General features: G+C 27.8%; 1 protein-coding gene across 2 annotated transcripts; it reads left to right on the forward strand.

Annotated features, from left to right (window-relative positions):
* Positions 1–5,166: 5,166 nt before the first annotated feature.
* Positions 5,167–8,017, forward strand: LOC124920595 (probable receptor-like protein kinase At2g42960). Of its 2 annotated transcripts, none has more exons than XM_047461111.1 (8): positions 5,167–5,262; positions 5,557–5,748; positions 5,930–6,633; positions 6,741–6,845; positions 6,914–7,036; positions 7,117–7,287; positions 7,366–7,495; positions 7,573–8,017. In XM_047461111.1, exons 3-8 carry the CDS (start codon positions 5,984–5,986, stop codon positions 7,837–7,839), a joined length of 1,446 nt encoding a protein of 481 aa, XP_047317067.1. In that variant the 5' UTR covers positions 5,167–5,262; positions 5,557–5,748; positions 5,930–5,983; the 3' UTR covers positions 7,840–8,017. The 2 variants fall into 2 exon arrangements, with proteins under 2 accessions (XP_047317067.1, XP_047317066.1); XM_047461110.1 differs by lacking the exon at positions 5,167–5,262 and adding an exon at positions 5,269–5,494.
* The last annotated feature ends 14,719 nt before the right edge of the window (positions 8,018–22,736 follow it).

Raw genomic sequence — 22,736 nt, forward strand, 5'->3', positions numbered from 1 at the left:
CACGATTGGCATAAATATTCTCTAGTCAATGAGTCATATCTGTCTTCCAGACTTTACTAGCTTTTATGAGAGTGATGAATATATGAGCACACAAATGAAATCTGAGCTAGATATGTATTTGAAGGAAAAATTTCTCCCAACAACCATGAATATTGATATTCTCGCTTATTGGAACAGTAACTTTAAATATCCCACGTTACAAGCAATTACAATAGATTTGTTGACAATTCCAGTGTCAACAATTGTTTCAGAGTCTGCGTTTAGTATCAGTGGTAGAATTGTTATTCTATTATTTTATTAATAATGTGTATGTGAACCTCTAAATGAAACATCGTTCATGGACGCGAATATATATTTGGACCTAGATTGCGATAAAGATTTTGGTATAATTTTACCATTTGCGATCATAATTTGTAAATGTTTTTAGCTAATTGTTTTTATTTTTTTTACAGATGTAGATGACGTTGAGGAGAGGATTGAAGAATGAAGATTTCAAAATTTTGATATATTTTGGAAAAAATGTATTTTGAATTTGATATATTTTGGAGATCTATTCTTTTGTTTTGGTTAGATCTAGTATTTTGTTTGCTAAAATTGATTTTGGATATACTTGTGTGGAAAAAAAAACTTAAGTTGTATGCTATATTACTATATTAAATAGATATGTAATTTTGTGCCGCAATAGAGGAAACTTATCTTTCATATTCTTGATGTTAATGACTAACAATTGGACTTTTTTAAATAGATTGAATTTTTTTGATTATATAATTGTTAAGATGATATTCAACTAGTTTATGTAGATTGAGATGATGAGTTCTTCCTAGTTGGCTAGTTCCTAATTAATGTACCATGTTTTAGTTTTCTCTAAATTTGTGAATAGGATTGATTAAAATTATTTTTTGTTTATTTTATTTTAATAAGGGTAAAAAGAATATTTTAAAAGGTGAAAGTAAATACTAAATTATTAATTAGATAAAAAAAAATTACACAGAATAAAAAAAATCTAAAAATAATTCTAAACTTCTAAATCTAAAAATCGGGTCTGGGTCAGGTCGAGTCAGGTACCCATTGGTTCGGAACCGGTCAAATTCGGGTCCAACATGGACCCGATTTTGGGGGTAAAATCGTGTCTAATTCGGTTCAGGTCCCCTAAAACTCGATATTTTGCAATTCCTAACATCAATCGTAGGTACTAGCATTTAAATATTATTTTATAATTTTAAATGCAAGATAAACATATGTATGTTTAGGACTTACAAAATAATTGATTAAATAAAGTGTAATATAACCAATTTTTCAAAAGGTGAGATTTTATAAAATATATATCATTCTTTAACAGGTACGGAGGATATAATACAAAAGCTTTTCTCGAGTATCATAAAACATCGAATTCGAAAGAATCTCTGATCAAATATGTGTTTATAAAATACAAAATATTTTATTAATTTTAAATTAAAAATTAATTGGCAACTCTTTTATCTCTTTTAAATTAATTATTATTTTTAGTTAATTTAAGATAAGATTTCTTTTAATCAAATTGTAATTTGATTTTTTAAATAATATTTTATTAAATGATTTTTGACACACACTGATGTTGAAATTGCTCGAATCTCGAACTTTTCTGGGACAAGGGATTTTCAATGGTTACATGTGTCAAAAAAATCTCTATCAAAAAATTTGAGTGGTAGTCAAATTTGTCATTGTTCTTGTCCGTGGGTCGGTAAATGACGCTAAAAATTATTTTATCATTTTGATAATTAATCATTTACATATAGGATCAAAATAATGAGAAACTTATGAAAATCAAGAGATTATACATATAAGATGACATCGAAGTGAAAGATTAGCTTAGAAAACTTTTTATTGAACAAAAGAGAAACAACTCTAAATTTGACAACTTCATTTCTTTTGTTACTAAGAAGAGATATTATGTATGCACAAACTTAATAAATCATCACCAAGACTATTGGCAAGTATGAGCATAAATTTTGGATAATTCGGATCCAGCAAAAATTGATAGTATAATTCGGATTATAAAATTTTGGGACGAAAAATTATATCTAACTAAACAAGATATCAGACCGAAACAAAATATAACAACTCATGGAAAAAAACAACACTCTACTATAGGTATTATGAGAACAAAGAATAAAATTATTTTTTACCTTATTTAGACGATTTTTAGAGAGAAATAAGAAACAACACCATCTAATGAATTTTGTATTAGTTTATAAATAATTTTATTTTATAATATTAAAAAATAAAATAAATAAATTTATATATTTAAATTCGAAAAAAAAAATATTTATTCAAATTAATTTATGTAATTAGTTTTATAAATATTACTAATTTTGAATATTATTTGTTTAATAATATAAACTAACATTTTTAAATAAACTCTTATATAAATTCTCATGAGTTTATAATTATCAAATTATTTTAAATAAATTCTTAATTGTAACTATCTTAATCTCATTTAAGAAATAAAAAAGTTATCTTTAATTCTTAATAAAAATATTCTCATTATTGATGTAATATTTGCTTTATTTTTTTCTTTATCTTTTTTTAAGTCATTCCAAAAAGAATTCAAGTTCACCCTTTAATTTTTTGATACGACACAAATTTCAGTTAAAGATATTTTAAGTGATAATTGAACTGTTAATGCATAAACTCTGGCAACTAAGCTAATAGTTAGAAAGTAGAGATTAACTATTGGATTGAAATCAATTTTTTGATTTGATTACATAGTTGAATATAAAAAAATTGGCTTTGTATCTATAAATGAGCATAACCTAAAGAAATTGCATGTATGGTGTGGGTGGATTGTGGTCCTTCCTTAATACTGTAATTGACACATCGATGAAGTTGCTTTTGATTTATTTGATGTATTTATTTATCAAAATCAACTTTAAATGGGACCAATAATGAAGGTGGGCCTGAAATTTGTTGTATTTTTAATTTTCCTAAGGGAAATAAACTGAAGAATAAAGTTCATGATTCCCCCACTCATGGCCCATATTTCCTAAGCCATAAATATTCAAAATCCATAAAATCCTATTTTTTGTGGATTAAAAATAATCCTCATTTTAGTCATCCAATTGAATACTCATCTCACAATTCTATTCCACTTAATTTAATATATTTTATCCCAATTTATATGCCATGTTTTTTTTTTCATTTTCCCAACATAGAACATAAGACAATTGTTGTGACAATATAGTCTCTATCAAAAAAAATTGTATTAAGTTATGTTTAAATCACAAGTAGTTCAACTTATTCAGATTAACAACTAATAGTGAAGTAAATAATTAGTAGTCTTCAAAGTGCAATTTTGTTGATTTATGGCAAAGATTGTTACAAAGATGACAACATGAGAGTGAATGAAGGATTAAGGAATTACTCATTCCCTTTATGGGTAAAATTGGGGAGGAATGACAAGATGGGTTAACAACTAATTATATCCCAAATAAAATATAACTACACTTAATTAATAATTTTATTTTTTAAAAAAGTTGTTAGTAGTTTTAATTTTCTAAAGTTAAAGTTGTGCATTTGAAAATAAAACCAGATCTTGTAAGCAAGATTTATATTAACTTTAAAAAAATATCAAAATGTTAGGAGAACCCTATACTTATTAATGAATCTGGTTTGTAAATTTTTGTCTATTAAGAGTTAAAAAATTTATGTTAATTCTCGTTCGAAATATTAGTTACAAAATATTAATGTTAGCACTCTAATGGGTTACAAAATTTAGATTAATAATTTAACACATTAAAATTTATGTTAAAGTTAATAAGAAAATAATCTTGGCCTTGTACTATTACTTTATTAAAAAGTTTAATATGCTTCACATAAAAGGATTGGCACTTCTCCATTTCCATTAGTTTAATGCATACATCCAAGGAAGGTACATTTCTTTGTTAAGCAATATCTCTCATTTTTTTTCAATGAAAATGACATAAATACCCTTAGGAGCCGTTGCTATAATTGGTTGGTAATTGGATAAGTCATAGCTCACAATTCTAATTTAGAACTTTTTGATACAAATTGATTTATTTGAAGGGAAAATATAAAATAATAATATTTTTATAGATAATTTGAATACTAAAATTAATAAAATGATTATAATTTAATAAAGTGCTAACTAAAAATGGAAAGAATAAAGAAAAAAAATTAATATGTATCATCTCATTGTTTAAAATAAAAAGTGAGTTAAAAGAAAAGATAAATAAATTATTTTATTTTTCAGTCAATAAAATTGAGTCCAGTCATTCTCATCATTATTCATGACAAAAATTGAGATAAAAATAATTATTTAGACATAATCTTAATTAATTCACTATGTATTTAAACTATTAGTTACATGTTATTAAATATATACAATGTATCTTTTTAAGTGGTTTAAATTATTTATTATAAATTACTCCCATTTTATTAATGGTTAATTATGATTAGTTTGACAACTCATGACTATCTATTTATTGACATTTCCATTAACAATTATAAATTGTAACTATTTAGTCTTTAATATTATTTTCTCATTGTGATAACAAACAAAATTTATTTATCAATTATTAATCACTATTTTGCTACATATAATGGACAAAATTGTTATTTTTTCTTATCTTAGCTAATATATTAATCTTGAATGATACTACACATACACGTGAGTGATTTCAAGTTGAATGAGATTGATATGATTCATTTTAAAAAATGTCCATTAGAATCAAAAGTATGAGAAGGTAAGGTTTGTATCAAAGTAGAAAAATAGGTAATAATTAATGTTTTCACAATAAATAGCATCTTAAATTTCTAATCATATTCAAATAAGAATAAAAAAACTTATTTGAAATTAAGTAATATTTGAGATATATATCTACTTTTATTTAATATAAATATAATTATAAATTTTTTAAAGATTTATAGGATATTTATAATTGTTTGACCATTTTAGTTATGATCATATATAAAAGTAATAACTCATTTATTTATGTGAAAATATTATTCTTTATTTGTTTAAAAGTTCTTTTTGGTTTAATTTTATTTTATGAAAAAGAGATTTATTTTAATTATTAAAATTGAAAAAAAGGGTAATTTGGTAATTATCAGTATGATCTTGAAGACTTTCGTCCTGCTCTATTTTGACTGTAAAAGTTTCTCTCTCTAAGTTAAGTGAGTAGAGAGCGCATCTTCATCATCATTTTTCTCAATTTTTTTTCCTCATAAATTTGTAGTTCAGCCATTAATGCAATCTGTTATAAGGTAGCGTTGAAGAACTCCATCTTTTCTCTCTCTATCTTTTCTTTGATTTCCTCAATTTCCTTCATTGCAAAACCAATCGTTATTTCCTTTTACTCGTATGTATCGTTCTTATCAATCTCGTAAACCCACCAATCAATTCCGTCTTATCCTTTTCCCTGGACCCTCTTCAAATTCAACCCATCATTATTAAAGCTCTATAGAAGCATTCACTCATTTACCTTTCTGTTATTAGGTATTTGTCTCATCTCAAGCATTTCATTATTCTTTGTTTAAATTCATTGTGGACCATTGCAGGTCTCCTAAATCACTTCCCTTTACTGAAAACTGTTAATTCTCCGGTGGGTTTGTGTCAAAGTTCAATTCTTGCTAACCTATTTATGCCCATTGAGTTTCTATTGACTCAACAACCGACTGTTGGTCTGATTCTCTGGGTTCTCGAGGAAGAAGATCAAGGGTGCTTGCTAGGTTTGGATCACTGTAATGTTGGTGAGAATTTTTACTATTTTCACTTTTTTTTTTTCCATTACTTTCTTCATAAGTCATGTTTGAATAGCTGGTATTTTCAGTTCTTGTAGATTAATTAGATTTGTTCTTCAGATTGGAGCCAATAGTAGTCTTAAACTGAATCTTATATCCAGGAATTGATATATTTACTGAATTTTATCAGGTGGGTTCTGTCCGAATTTTATAGCTGAGAAGGGTATTATTGAGTTCATTGAAGATGTCATCTGGAAATTTAAAGTCAGTGTTGTCGAAGAAGACAGAGTTCTTTGGCCTTAAGCTATGGGTTGTAATAGGAATATGTGTTTGTGTATTCATAATGTTGATCTTATGTCTCTTATCCCTATGGGTCATGTTTAGAAGAAAATCAAGAAGAAGCTTGGATAATTACTCTCATGTTGAGATCCCAGATGTTTCGAAAGAAATCCGAATCGATAGGGTTGGGGCTCACCCACATGACCATCCAATTCCCGAGAGTATGAGTCTATCGAATCATGATAAATTGAGCGAAAGAAACTCTGGGAAGATGTTGGGTAGGAGTAAATCAAGTGATGCTGATAATATCAGCCAATGCAGTTCAAACCACCATGAAAGAGGTTTTAGTTCTCAATCAGGTGGAGAAGATGGTGGTTCTGGGAAGATATTAATGAAACAGCAGTCTTTTGGACTTCCAATGGCTTCTCCATTGATTGGATTGCCGGAATTCTCTCAACTTGGATGGGGTCATTGGTTTACTCTTAGAGATCTTGAGCTCGCGACAGGTCGGTTTTCGGCTAAGAATGTTATTGGTGAAGGCGGTTATGGTGTTGTGTACAGGGGTCGGCTCGTTAATGGGACTGAGGTTGCAGTCAAGAAAATACTTAATAACCTGTAAGATTGATTGATGATTTGTTGTTTAATTTTGCAAGAAGGCCTTACATTACATGTCTATAAGGTGTTTGATTAAATGCTATTATTGTGATTGATTGAATTCACAGGGGACAAGCTGAGAAAGAGTTTCGGGTTGAAGTTGATGCCATAGGACATGTTCGTCATAAGAATCTAGTTCGACTTCTTGGCTATTGCATCGAAGGAGTTCACAGGTACATTATTTTTTTCATAACCAGGATCTATTTTCAAATAATCCTACATTAATTGTTCTTATAAACAGAATGCTGGTGTATGAATACGTGAACAACGGAAACTTGGAACAGTGGCTTCACGGGGCTATGAGACAATACGGCACACTGACATGGGAAGCCCGAATGAAGGTTCTTCTAGGAACCGCAAAGGCGTAAGTCCATTAGTTTTTTATATTAGATCCCCTTGGATTCATACTCATAATAATCTACTGAAAACAACTTTGTGAATCAGGCTTTCTTATTTGCATGAAGCCATAGAACCAAAAGTGATACATCGCGACATAAAATCCAGCAACATCTTGATCGATCAAGATTTCAATTCCAAAGTTTCCGACTTTGGACTGGCCAAGCTACTGGATTCCGGAGAAAGCCATGTAAACACGAGGGTAATGGGGACATTTGGGTAAGTGATGTGTTAAAGAAGAAAAAAAAACAATTTTGAAACATGTTTAATCCTTTGATGTTCATATTATTATTGCAGTTATGTTGCACCAGAATATGCCAACAGCGGGATGTTGAATGAAAAGAGCGATGTCTATAGTTTTGGAGTCTTATTGCTGGAAACCGTAACAGGAAGAGATCCAGTTGACTATGGCCGACCAGCAAACGAGGTTTAATTTCCTTCCTTTCTAATAATCAACAGTAAAACCAATCCTAGTACTGGTTTAATTAATGTTGTAACTTGTAGGTCAATCTTGTGGAGTGGCTTAAAGTGATGGTAGGAAACAGACGAGCAGAAGAAGTAGCGGATCCAGACTTAGAAGTTAAACCGTTGGCACGTCCCCTAAAACGTACCCTTCTAGTTGCACTTAGGTGCGTTGATCCAGATTCAGAGAAACGACCCAAAATGAGCCAAGTTGTAAGAATGCTCGAATCCGACGAATTCAGTTATGGCGGGGGCGAGGTATATTTGAAAATAAATACCCATGAATTCTTTCATCTTATTAGTATTTAGTTTTGTTGTTTGACATATTATTATGTTCAGGATCGGAGAAACAGGAAAACCCGAAGTGCGAGTATGGAAATTGAATCAGTGAAGGATAATAATAGCGGTCCAATCGACATCCCTGAAATCCGGCCAGACGAGTCTGAGGGGCGGAGGCGTTCTTCGGAGTCGATGGTATAAAACCAGATTGGCTGCAGACAGATTCATAAACCTTATTTAAGGAATTAAGGAAGATTGATTTATGAAAAAACTAAATGAGACAGATTATATATGTACAGTTAGACCTTGTTTTTTCATTGAAATGAATTTAATTGCTTTTGCTATACATATATTTTGTAGATTTAAATTAAAATTTATTTTCTGAATTAAGCTTACAGTCACATTACAGTAAAAATTTCAATTGTTTTTTTCTCCAAAAGTCTTACATTATTGGGTGTGTTTTGTCCTCTTACCATTTTGTCTTTTTTTTAAAATTGGGATTAGCTGTTAAAAAAATTATTTATGTTATAATAATGTATGGTTAATAATATTTTTGTTATACTATCTTTTATAACTTTTATTTTATTTTTTTCACAAGTAATTTTAGTTGAGATACTTTATAAGAAGAATGAGCTGTGGGGCACGAGAAAGGCTACTTTATTTTTTACTTTTACTTTAATAATCATCATCAAGATTCTCGACTTTTCCAAAGAATGGGACCATCACTTTTCACTTAGTTTCATTCTCATAAAATAATATTGGATTGGGTTATTTTTATTCAACTTATTGCATCTTTAATTTTAGTCTTACATGAAAATAAACCAAAGTTTATAATAGTGTTATATCCTTGAACAATATAAACTATAGATTAGTTTATTATCCGTTCAGGAATGGGAGCGGGCGGCAGAAGACTTGTCGGTCATTAGTTAGAGTTGACATTTTTACATAATCCCCAACGGTCATATTCCTTCCCATTCTGGATTGTCATGATATCAAATCTTTTCCCAATTTCCAAGGGTTTGTTTTTACACTTGGAACTCCTATGATGTAGGTGTTTTTTTAGATATTTTTGAAAATTTTAAATTATTTATTTAATTTAGAAATGATAATGGGTACTCGTACACCTGATATTCATGATACCCGATAGTTGAATTCGAGTAATTTAAATTGGGTTCGGGGCCAGACACGGGAGGGAAAAAAAGTATCTGATTGCGTTCGGGATCAGGATGGAGAGTGTGCGAAATCTAAACTCGATACTCATTTATAGGAATGACAATGAGGCGGTTCAGAGCGGGAAATGCATTTATCATCCCTGTCCCGTTTATATTTTAGAGATTTTTTTAATATCATTCCCGGCCTTTCGATTTCGAGGAATCTCTGCGGCGCACAATTTATAAAATAATTTTTTAAAAAATAAAAAATTATAAAATAAAATTATATAAACATAATTTTTACTATAATATATATTAAAAATTTATATTTATTATAAAGAAAAAAAATTTATCACCCTTATAAAATATAATTAATAAATAACTATATTAGTGATTTTATATATTTAATTGTGTTTATAGAGTTCATGACGGTTTCGTGATCCTTACCCGTTTATATTTATAGTAATAAAAATAAAATGTTTTTTATTAAGAGTTAATGACTTTTCAACTACCTCATTATGACAAACATTATCTTAATCACATTATTTATTTTACACTTTGACTTTATTTATTAATATTCTCAAAAAGAAATTTACTACTCTTCAATGCTTCGTCTTTAACTTTTTTTTAAAATAATAAAAAATAGTATTTTCTTCTCTTCATCTTCATCTTCATCTTCATCTTCATCTTCATCTTCATCTTCATCTTCATCTTCATCTTCATCTTCATCTTCATCTTCATCTTCATCTTCATCTTCTTTCAAATTTCATTCTAATATTTTTCTTCACTCTATGTTAAAGTTACAATCTTCTTCAATATCTACAACATATAGATAAAATAAGGAATGTTTTTAATTATTTTTCAAAATTTCGATTTACTAATTTAAAAATGATTTATTATTTAATTAAGTTATGTTTTTATTTTTCAACTTATATAATTTAATAAAAAAATTAATCGGGAAATCCAATGTTTAGAATGAAATCAAGATTAAACTCCAAGACATTTAGGTTCATGAGAAGGATATTTGTTTTCTACCATAAACAAATGAGTTTGGTTGCATTTACTAGGAGAAAGGATAAAAAAAGAGATATTTGTCGGGTTCGGGGTAAGGTACTTTTTTAATTATTCAATTTATTAACTAAAATACTAAAATATTGTTTATTTATTTTTTTTATAAAAATTAAATTTTACATAAAATATCAATCTAAAACTTAAATTAACTATTTTTTATCCAATATATTTTTCTTTTATAAAAGTACACTAAAATCTTTCAAATAACCAACATGAAACAAGTTATAGAATATAACAAAGTAATTTTATTTTATTTAAATAATAACCCACCTTTTTTTATAAACTCACATGTTTTCGAAAATTAATCTATCCTGTTCTTCATTTTTTACTTTTTTTAAGTAAAAAATATTATTTCCTTCTCACTTTTCTCATCTTTATTTTATAACTTTTTTTTTCAAATTTTATTTTAATATTTTTCTTCAACTCTATATTAAAGTTATAATACTAACTCTATATTAAAGTTATAATACTCTTCAACATCTGCAACATAAATAGGTAAATAAGATAATGAATGTATTCATTTGTTTTCTAAAAATTTGATTTACTAATTTTAAAATTATTTATTATTTAATTAATTTATGTTTTTTATTTCTCAATTTATATAATCTAATAAAAATTTAATCGGGGGATGAAGTATCCGTCAGGAATCGGGTACCCGGCAAATCGGGGATGAAGATACGAAGAGAGATATCCGTCGAGTTCGGAGTAAGGTACTTTTTCAATTATTCAATTTATTAACTAAAATATTAAAATATTATTATTTTTGTTTTAGAATTTAAAAATCTTTCAAATAACTAACATGAAATAAGTTATAGAAGATAACAAAGTAATGTTATTTTTTGTATATCTAAATAATAACCCTTTTTTTTTATACTCATATGTTTTCGAAAATCAAATTATCATACCGAAGTATTCAAATTAATTTTAAAAACAACATTAAGTGTAAGGTGTAAACGATAAGTGGTCGTGACCAGTTTATTAAATTTTAAATGGTTAGATAGTCTACTTGATTGCTTTGGTTTGAACAGTTCAGTTTAATCCATTGAAGAATCTATTAAAATAGATTAAAAATATACAACAATAATAACTCAATAAATATTATCAATTAATATGAATAAATAACAATATTATGAATAAAGACGTGATAACACAATTTATTAACAATAATTTTATTAATAAAAATTAATAGCATAATTTATGAAAAAATATAAATTAGGTCATATTTTAATTATATGAATAATATAATGAATTATAATATTTACTAAATTAAAAAATATATTTTCCAAAATACAAATATACTATACATAATATTTTTTTATTAAACATCACATTCAATTTTAGTCTATCATTTCCATCAAAGATGCGCATCCACCTCAATGTATCTATTATTTATTTATTACAATGTAGCTCCTAAGTAACCATTTTATGAAGAGGTGAAATATTTATTAACAAAAAAAATAGATATCTTATGCGCAATAGAAATGAATGATGTAACCGAGAAGGGGAAAAAATAATTTTCTTTCTTCATTGGTCATCGAAAATGTAAACACTCAAAATCATCACTCATTTCGTAGATTATTTGACTCTAATTATAATCGTAACTTATGATCCGAATGTTAACATAATCCAAAACAAATTATCTAAAATTTCGACCCCTTTCTAGGCTAATTTTATGCATGCCCTTGATAATAGAAAAAATATTTGACGATTAAAAGCCCTGAGTGGTATTAAGGCTTTTCTAACATTGAAAAGTAAAGCCCTGAGTGGTATTAAGGCTTCTCTAACATTAAAAAGTTGTGGGCATAATTAATTACTGATCAAAACAATTTAAAAAATAAATTTGTATAAATAAATTTGTATAATATTTAAAAATTTAATATCATTGATAATGTACTCTTATTATAAAGTATGTTTTGGCCTTATAGTTTTAGGTTTAAGTTTGATTATCCCTCTCATCTTATTTTAACGGTTTCAGCTAGTTTCAGCTGATAGCTGATGAATCAATCGATCTGTTAAAATCGATTTAACAAAAAGAAAACTGTATTCGGTTTAACCATTTCGATTTGAGGTTATGTATTCATTCTATCCTTAAACAACATAATCCCACTATATATAACACAATTATTAAGATATATATATCTACATGAGTAAAGAATATATCTCCTGGTTCTGGCTCTGAATTATAGAATGACAATTCCCACTTACTACAAACTCATGAATCTACCATCAATCTAAATAGAATTACATCGAAGCATTTTATCAATCTTCTTCTCATTCATTAACATTCCTCTCTTTTACTCCTTTCACAAAATCACCATTTGCAGCATTTCTATTATACATAAGTACATAACCGTGTTATACCTTGTAGTAGAATTATGTATAAATTTTGAACATAAAAGGATAGAAGAATTATATTGAGATGAGTAGTGAAGAATTGATGAAGAAATGAGATAAAACCCTAACTGCTAGGGTGAATACAATAAAGATGAGGGAGAGAAATTCTAACAAATATTTTTAACTAAATCATTTTATTACCATTCTTAACAACTAATATTATATTTATACTATTCTATCAATAACTGTCACTTGAACCATAATGTAATAGCCCTAATATTATTTCCCCTTGTATCATTACCCTCTCCTTCACTGCGTTCGTCTGCGAACGACAATAGTCGAAAGTTTCGTTGAAACTCTAAAACATCTGGTGGCTCTTCGAACCATATGAATAGCCGAAATTGCTTCATTAGACTATTGGGTGGTTCCTCAAACCATAGGAAGTATTTATAACTCATTAACGACTTATGACCAAAAGTTCTTCGAATATAACTTCAAACCACAAAACGTATCCAACTTTTTATCTTAAATCATGAAATGATTGAAACAGAGGGTCGTTGGCCAAGATTCGGTCTTTGAGACTCTCAAATGCACTAATTGTCAAAGAAAATTGAGTCATGCCTCGGTCAACTTGATCACAATCGTATGTATCAATGTATGTCGATTGCACTTCCTGTTCGTTAATCACCTTTAGTGGCATCTCGTTTCTCGAGACTAATTTTGGGACTTGCAAAGAAATAATCGACAATTTTGCAGTACAGCATATCTCTTCTCCAAACTCAAAATTGTCGCAATTTGTCTCGCATTCCACTTGAGTCTCCACTTTTTCTTCATCAACACTTGTTTGTTGGGCGACTCAAGGAACCAGACGTGAGGTCTTCCTTCCGTCAACATAGTTCTATTTTTTCTCTAAAACAACCAACGATTGTTTAAGAGTTTCGCCCTTAACATTTTTCTCTAATTGCATAATCACTTTATGCATTGAGGTCAACATTTCTTCCATTCGGTCGAGTCGTCGATCATTTCGATCCAATTTTTTATCACTTTCCTGGAACTTCAAACACAACTCTTTTAGTTCGTATTCCGTCTCGAGTTTCACCATTTCCACTGAAAAGAAAAACTTGATGATCACTCCTTAACCCCAAAATATAATCCAGTAGCTTCACCAATTTAGTGATAGTCAGGCGTCAGGTTCCAAAATCTATCAGATCATCTATGCAATGAGTAAATACAGCTTCTCTCTCTTCTTTCAATTAATTAAGAGACAAATGTCTTCTCCCTCCTCTCTAATAGCGGGAGAACCAATTCCCAAACTAACCTTATTTCCCGTTCAATTTCCCAAACTAACCTACTTTGTTCATTAATTCCCAAACTAACCTACTTTACTATTCAAACTCAGTTTTTATATTTTAATTTTTTTATTGTTTTATTATATTTAAACTTATTATTAAATGTATATATTTAAATTATTATTTTTATAAATTAGATTATTTATATTTTCATGTATATATTTACATTCTTATTTATATTTTGATATATATATTTTAAATTATTATATTTATAAATTTTATAATTATAATTTTAATATATATATATATATATATATATATATATATTTACATTTCAATTATTATTTATATAATATAATAAATATTAAATTTACCATCCTCATAAATAATTTGATAAATACTAATATATTTAAAATATTTTAACCATAACTATATATAATAATTTATAAAAAATAATTACAATAATTCTTCTCTAAATTATTGACAAGTTTATTTAAATACATATTCAATTACGTTTTTGTATAACCTTCTTGACCACACCTTTCTTAAAATTTCATTGGAATAAAATTATCATATTTCTTTCAATCATGTGCTATTAAGAACTCCAATATTAATTTTCTTGAGCATATATGAAATTATTAACACTATATTTTATATTAGGTTTGTTCATTACTAAACATATTTGACTTATGTTTTTATTATTATTTCTCGAATGTTTAATCTCTTATTTTCCACTTTATTTGGTGAAAATTTCAACTATCATGTTTTTTTATAATGTTTTTGTCATTATATTTAAAAAATTCTCATTTATATAATATTAGATTAATTTTTTTTAAATAAAAATAAAATATTATATAAAATAATAATTAAAAGTAAATATATATTAAAATAATAATCAAATTTATAAAATTAATAATTTAAATATATATCAAAATATAAATAATCAAATTTATAAAAATAATAATTTAAATAGTTTAATAAAAATAATACTTTAGATATATATATATAATAATAATAATAAGTTTAAATATAAAAAAATAAAAATAAGAAAAATAAATAAGAAAATTGAGTTTGAATAGTAAAGTAGGTTAGTTTGGGAATAATTGAACAAAGTAAGTTAGTTTGGGAAGTTGAACAAGAAACCAGTTTAGTTTGGGAATTAGTTTGAACCAATTCCCAAACTAACCTTATTTCCCGTTCAATTTCCCAAACTAACCTACTTTGTTCATTAATTCCCAAACTAACCTACTTTACTATTCAAACTCAGTTTTTATATTTTAATTTTTTTATTGTTTTATTATATTTAAACTTATTATTAAATGTATATATTTAAATTATTATTTTTATAAATTAGATTATTTATATTTTCATGTATATATTTACATTCTTATTTATATTTTGATATATATATTTTAAATTATTATATTTATAAATTTTATAATTATAATTTTAATATATATATATATATATATATTTACATTTCAATTATTATTTATATAATATAATAAATATTAAATTTACCATCCTCATAAATAATTTGATAAATACTAATATATTTAAAATATTTTAACCATAACTATATATAATAATTTATAAAAAATAATTACAATAATTCTTCTCTAAATTATTGACAAGTTTATTTAAATACATATTCAATTACGTTTTTGTATAACCTTCTTGACCACACCTTTCTTAAAATTTCATTGGAATAAAATTATCATATTTCTTTCAATCATGTGCTATTAAGAACTCCAATATTAATTTTCTTGAGCATATATGAAATTATTAACACTATATTTTATATTAGGTTTGTTCATTACTAAACATATTTGACTTATGTTTTTATTATTATTTCTCGAATGTTTAATCTCTTATTTTCCACTTTATTTGGTGAAAATTTCAACTATCATGTTTTTTTATAATGTTTTTGTCATTATATTTAAAAAATTCTCATTTATATAATATTAGATTAATTTTTTTTAAATAAAAATAAAATATTATATAAAATAATAATTAAAAATAAATATATATTAAAATAATAATCAAATTTATAAAAATAATAATTTAAATATATATCAAAATATAAATAATCAAATTTATAAAAATAATAATTTAAATAGTTTAATAAAAATAATACTTTAGATATATATATATATAATAATAATAATAATTTTAAATATAAAAAAAATAAAAATAAGAAAAATAAATAAGAAAATTGAGTTTGAATAGTAAAGTAGGTTAGTTTGGGAATAATTGAACAAAGTAGGTTAGTTTGGGAAGTTGAACAAGAAACCAGGTTAGTTTGGGAATTGGTTCGTAGCGGGAGGATACTAGAAATCAATTTCTGACACTAAATCTTATGTCTCACCCGATTTCGGTTGTCTCTAAGATGAAGATTTGACGAACCAGGTAAGTTTCAGAGAATCACTCACAGTTGACAATATCCTATTTGATCCTTCCTCACGCAAATCCGACCCCAACTCTGATTTCATATGTTTTTCTGTATATCTACGACTCAGACATGCACCATCAACGTTCACCAATCCAGATCTTTTCCCCTCAACTTCTCGACCGCACTAATTATTATAAGGTCCGCAACGATCTTCTTCCACCGCACCACTTCTTTTTCTACTTCGTTTTCTTCTGTTTTGTTATTATTTGATGGCTTCTTTCTCTTCAAATTCACTGATCGATTCTAGAATTTCAATAATCAGAATACAAATTCCATAGTTTGAATTGAAATAGCACAACATCCTGTTTCTCTCTCTCCATTCAATAAGTATCAGATGTATTTCAGAAATGAAAATCACTGAAATCTGACCTCAATTATGTCTTCTCTAATACGTAAATCACTGCTAATTGTCGAACTTATCTGCCGAGATCATCAGGATTTGCTACGAGGTTGATGATCAATTGCAATCACGACTGATTCTTTTTCCGATTCTAATCCGATAAGTGACAACCATGAACTAGGATTTAGCTCGTTTCCAGATGGATTTCAATCCAGGTTTCATTTTTCCCCTTCCGATCAACTAATATGCTAATAACTCACCACACACTTCATTAATTTGCCAGAATTGAGCTCTGATACTAGTGTTATACCTTGTAGTAGAATTATATATAAATTTTGAACATAAAAGGATAGAAGAATTATATTGAAATGAGTAGTGAAGAATTGATGAAGAAATGAGATAGAACCCTAACTGCTAGGGTGAATACAATAAGGATGAGGGAGAGAAATTCTAATAAGAATTTTTAACTAAATCATTTCATTACCATTCTTAACAACTAATATTATATGGGAAGAATGTCAATTTTATTTATAAAGTTGGATGAAGGTGTCAAATTTATTTATTAACTTGTAAAATTTTATTTATGTATACAAACTTGTTTAAAAGTGTCAAATTTATTGAATTTAATAGAAATTGTTAACGGTGTTAAAATTCTTTCCAACTGTTCCTGCCATGTCATATCCACGTTATTATATAAATATATTAACTTTATAATCAAATCATTGTTTTCAAACGGACCTTATATCTTTAAATAGAAATAAAAATAATATCTTTGTAATTCTTTTCTCATCTTCGCCTCCCCTACCAAACTGTTCCACTTCTCTTCTATTTCATTCAATCTATCCACATAAACCACATAAAGATCCTTATAATATTTTTAGTACTGATCTACAGCCACTCCCATTTCATTTAACAAATATTCTTCTAATACATTTTTCACCATTCTCATCCCACTTGTCACCTAGACTCCATCTACGTAGAGAGAGAGAAAGCTCTCTGGTTCGGATTAAAGAAAGAAGATTGCTTGACTGAAGAACAAAAAGAAATAATACAAATTGAATCATTCAGTTAGTTCATTCTCACTAAACCCATTTTCATTCTTCAAACACCCATTAATGAAGAGATTGAAAAGCTATTATCTTCATCTCAAGCATCCACAAATGATGGTACGAAAATGGATCTTCCCAATATCTATAGCATCAATACTCTCTTTCTACTCTTTCTCACAACCCTAACTTCCCCAGACGGTACGCCACTTCTTCCGATCTATCGTTCATCACTTTCCTCTTCCGTTTTCGTCAAATCGAAGCTACGTTCAATTCCAATTTCATCGCTTCCTCCGCCGCCGAGATTTGCATACGTGATGAGAAAATGTTGAAACGAACATTGTTAAATTAAATGAGTGAGAGAGGTTGTAGATCAGTACTCAAAATATTAGAAGGATCTTTATGCAGATAGATTTAGATTGAATGTAATGGAAGAGGGGTGAAACCTGTTTGGTGAGGGAGGAAGAAGATGAGAAGAAGAATTATAGAGATATTATTTTTATTTTTATTTAAAGATATAAGGTCTGTTTGAAAAAATGATTTGATTATAAAGTTAATATATTTATATAATGACGTGGATATGACATGGTAGGAACAGGTGGAAATTTTTTTAACACCGTTAATGATTTCTGTTAAATTCAATAAATTTAACACTTTTTGACAAGTTTATATACATAAATAAAATTTTACAAGTTAATAAACAAATTTAACACCTTCATCCAACTTTATAAATAAAATTGACATTCTTCCCAATATTATATTTATACTATTCTATCAATAATTGCCACTTCCACCGTAGTGTAATAGCCCTAATATTATTTCCCCTTGTATCAAACCGCTACTCTCATTTGAACTCACCTCCCTTAGTTTCTCCGCCGCCCACTTTCCCAATTCCAACTTTCCATACCTATTACAACCCCATAATAAAGAACCCTATATAACCGCATCTGGATTCATCATCCCCTTCATGTTTCTTATAGCTTCTTCGATTAACTCATTCCTGCTTAACGTGTCAACAAGGCAACCGTAGTGTTCTATCAATTGTTTATTCTGTATTCGTTAATCATGAATCTGAAGTAGTCTCTTGCTTTAATAACCGAACCCAAATGGTTACAAGTTGTTAAGACTCCAATGAAACTGACTTTGTCTAGTTCAAGGTTTGATCTTTGTAAGCATGTGAACATCTCAATGGCTTTGTTTCCATACCCGTTATTCGCTAGACCTAATATCAATGAATTCCAACATGAAAGTCATTTTCTTGGTGCAGAATTGAACATTATCCATGCAGATTCGATAATGTCACACTTGTAATACATGTCAATAAGTGTAGTCACTAGTAAAAAATGCACCGAGAATCATCGCCGAGAGCGAAAGAATATTAATATCACCGAGGGCCAAGGGGTGCTCTCAGTAAAAAAAATTATTATAACCGAGAGCAGAGGTTTGTTCTCGGTAAAAAAAGTTATATTTTGCTCGGGGCGGCCTCATTTCTTCCTCTCTTTAGATCCCAAGCTATATCGGATGTTCATTTAGCACTACGGCAACGAGCATCAAAACCGCGTAATGCATTATTGTTAGTGTTTGATTATTGCAACAAGATACCACTAACAATTAAATTCCATTGTCCAAAGACTTGAATTTGATAGTGCAATAGATATTTTGGATGAGATTTGTTGATTATTTTGAATTTGATTGAAAATTAAAAAATTGAGCATTTTAGTTACAATTTAAATTATGTTCTCTTTTCAACTAATGTTACAAATATTTAATGCCAACTTAAGTTCAGTCATAGTCCTTAATGGTTCCAACTTTAAGGATTAGAAGGAGAACATTCAGATAGTTCTCGATTGTATGGGCGTTGGACTTTGCGATACGGACAGAGCAACCCACCACTTCTACGGTTATTAGCTCTTCCGAAGAGAAGACTTAATTTGATAAATGTGATCGCTTTAACCACACGAGTCTTATGATCATAAAGCGTGCAATTCTGGTGGTGTTTAGGGGTGTTGTGTCTGAGGACACCACCAATGCTAAAGATTATCTTGCAAAAATAGAAAGTGTTTTGTTAAAAGCGATAAGGTTGAAACAAGCATTATTCTTAATAACTTGATTTCAATGAGGTATAAGAGTGCAATGGTAATATAAGCGAGTACATCATGGAGATGTCTAATCTTGTATCGAAACTTAAGGCATTAAAGCTTGATTTGCATGAAGATTTACTTATGCATCTCATTCTGATTTCTTTTCCGGTTCAATTCAACCACTTTAAAGTCAGTTTTAACTGTTAGAATGAAACGTGAAACCTGAATGAACTAATTTCTCATTGTGTTCAAGAGGAAGAGAAATTGAAACAAGAAAGGACAGAAATTGCTCATCTAACAAGCACTCTAAGGATAAGGGCAAAAAAAAGAAAGAATGTGTATGTTGCTCAGGGTCTAAATGAAAGTGTTAATAATGACTATTTCTTTTGCAATAAGGCTGGACATCTAAAGAAAGATTGTAATAAATATCGTGCATGGCGCGAAAAGAAAGGTACATTTCTTAATTTGGTTTATTCTGAAGTTAATTTAACATCAGTACATGTGAATACTTGGTGGTTAGACTCCGGTGCTATATTAACTTTAGAACTTATGCTAAATTAACTTTTATTGCATACAACGTGCAATTCCGGAGTCTAACCACCAGTATTCACAGATACTGATTCTAAATTAACTTCATAACAAACTAAAATAAGAAATGTACCTTCATTTTCGCGTCATGCACGATATTTAGTACAATCCTTCTTTAGATGTCTAGCCTTATTGCAAAAAAAACACTCATTGTTAACCTTTTTCTTTGCATTTTGACCTTAAGCAGCATCCACATTCTTTCTTTTCTTGTCCTTATCTCTAGAGGTGCTTGCCAGATGAGCACTTTCTGTCTTTTCTTGCTTCAATCTCTCTTCCTCTTGAACATAATGAGAAATTAGTTCATTCAAGTTTCATGTTTCTTTTTTACAGTAAAAACTGACCTTAAAGTGATTGAATTGAACCGGGAGAGAAATTAGAATCAGATGCACAAGTAAATCCTCATGCAAATCAAGTTTCAATGCCTTAAGTTTCGATGCAAGATTAGACATCCATATGAAGTAATCCCTTATGTGAAGTAATCCTTTATATATTACCATTGCCCTTATACCTCATTGAAATCAAGCTCTTAAAAATAGTGTTTGTTTCAACCTTATCGCTTTTAACAAAACACTTTTTCAATTTCTGCAAGGTAATCTTTAACATTGGTGGTGTCCTCAGACACAACACCCCTGAACGCTTCCAGAATTACACGTTTTATGATCATAAGACTCATGTAGTTAGAGCGATCTCATTTCTGAAATTTAGTCTTCTCTTCGGAAGAACTAATAACCGTAGGAGTAGTGGGTTGCTCTGTCCGTATCGCAAAGTCCATGTCCATGCAATCGAGAACTATCTGAATGTTCTCATTCCAATCCTTAAAGTTGGAACCATTAAGGACTGTGATTGAACTTAAGTTGGCATGATAACTTGTTGCAATAATCAAAAACTAACAATAATGCATGACGAATAACAAAACCTTCTTTGGATTGATTTGATATTCTCATGTAAAAATTTTACAATTGTTACGTGATTATTATCATAGGTAATTATGAATTTCAGTCAACTAGTAATTTTCATTTAGACCCGATTAGATAGTCGCTTAAATTTCACAGTTACAAATATTAAAAATCCAAACTTAAACAAACTAATTAAAAATGTCATTTGGGTAACATCATAATTTAACTTATTTAATTTAAATAAAGAACAATATGATAAAATATAAAATAAGATTAAAACCTAAATAAAAATTACAAGAGTTCGACTCTTTCTTATATTAATTTAACTAAATAAATTAATAATATTATTTTTATTTTTCTTAAAATTTTATTTTCCAATAAAATAATTACATAATATTATTTTCTTTAAAATAGCAATTGAAAAACAATATTATTTCCAAAAAAATATATATTAATATTATCAAATTAGGATTTCAACAACAATTATCAAATTAGGGTTTTTGCACTTGTTCTTATTCTTAGGATTTCAACCATGATTACCAAATTAGGATTTTTGCACTTGTTCTATATAGATATTCAAATCATTAATTATTTCAACAAACTTCAAACCGTTATCAAACTGCTAATGATTTATTTTCCCTAAATTCAAAAACAAGAACAAATTCATGTATAAGAATAAGTCTCCATAAATTCAAGAACAAGTTAGCTCTAATACCCATTGATGGAAATAATTTTCAGTTAAACTAAATCATAGTAATGTCCTACATCATAATACTTGTTTTTTACATAGAAAGACAAAACTAAACACAAACTAAATACATAACTGGTCCTTAAACACGATGTTTAAATGAAATTGTCTTAAAAAAGGCAGAAATCTTTAGTTTTCTTTATTATCCGATGACAGGGGATTTAGAGTGGGAGAGAGTCACCGTGATTAAATCAATTAGTTATTTTATCCACGATTTTATTCCCTTAACTGCCTCATTAATAAACGATACTGATTTCTAATTTGGCTCTTCATCAAATTAGAAATAACGCAAGATATCTACCGTTTAACATTAATGACAATAATGTTCTTAAGTCAAATCTTAAATAACTTTTGATCAAATAATATTGACTTATCATATTCAATGACAATAAATATATATATATATATATATTTATATATATACATTTATATATATACATTTATTTATTTATATTTATATATATATATATACATTTATATATATATATACATTTATATATATACATATATATATATATATATATATATATATATATACCATTAAATTCTAACAATTAATTTCCACTTAAACTAAATCATAATACTGGTTCTTTCACATATGAAAACAAGAAATAAATATATATATAGATCCTTAAACATTCGATGTTTGAATGAAATGGTCTTCCAAAAGGGTATGAATTCTTAGTTTCTCCGATGATGGAGAGAGAATCCCCATGATTAAATCAATCAAATATTGAGTTAAAATCCCAAAATGCCAGTATTTGAACAAAATTGGGAAAATATGTGATGCAAAATTCATGAATTATATCAGATATGTAAACTTAAAACAATTAAGTTGAACTAGTGATGGGTGTACTTCCTTTGTAATTTCATTTTATTACCCGGGTGTCTGGGCCAGATTAATTGTACCTTAACTAATTCCTGGTAGAGG

Source organism: Impatiens glandulifera, chromosome 1, assembly GCF_907164915.1.
Source record: "Impatiens glandulifera chromosome 1, dImpGla2.1, whole genome shotgun sequence".
Taxonomy (NCBI): domain Eukaryota; kingdom Viridiplantae; phylum Streptophyta; class Magnoliopsida; order Ericales; family Balsaminaceae; genus Impatiens; species Impatiens glandulifera.

Coding starts and splice junctions, on each gene's coding strand:
- LOC124920595 (XM_047461111.1), top strand. CDS start 5,984: ATGTCATCTGGAAATTTAAAGTCAGTGTTGTCGAAGAAGACAGAGTTC. Junction 6,634..6,740: donor AAGAAAATACTTAATAACCT/GTAAGATTGATT, acceptor TTGAATTCACAG/GGGACAAGCTGAGAAAGAGT. Junction 7,288..7,365: donor AGGGTAATGGGGACATTTGG/GTAAGTGATGTG, acceptor TTATTATTGCAG/TTATGTTGCACCAGAATATG.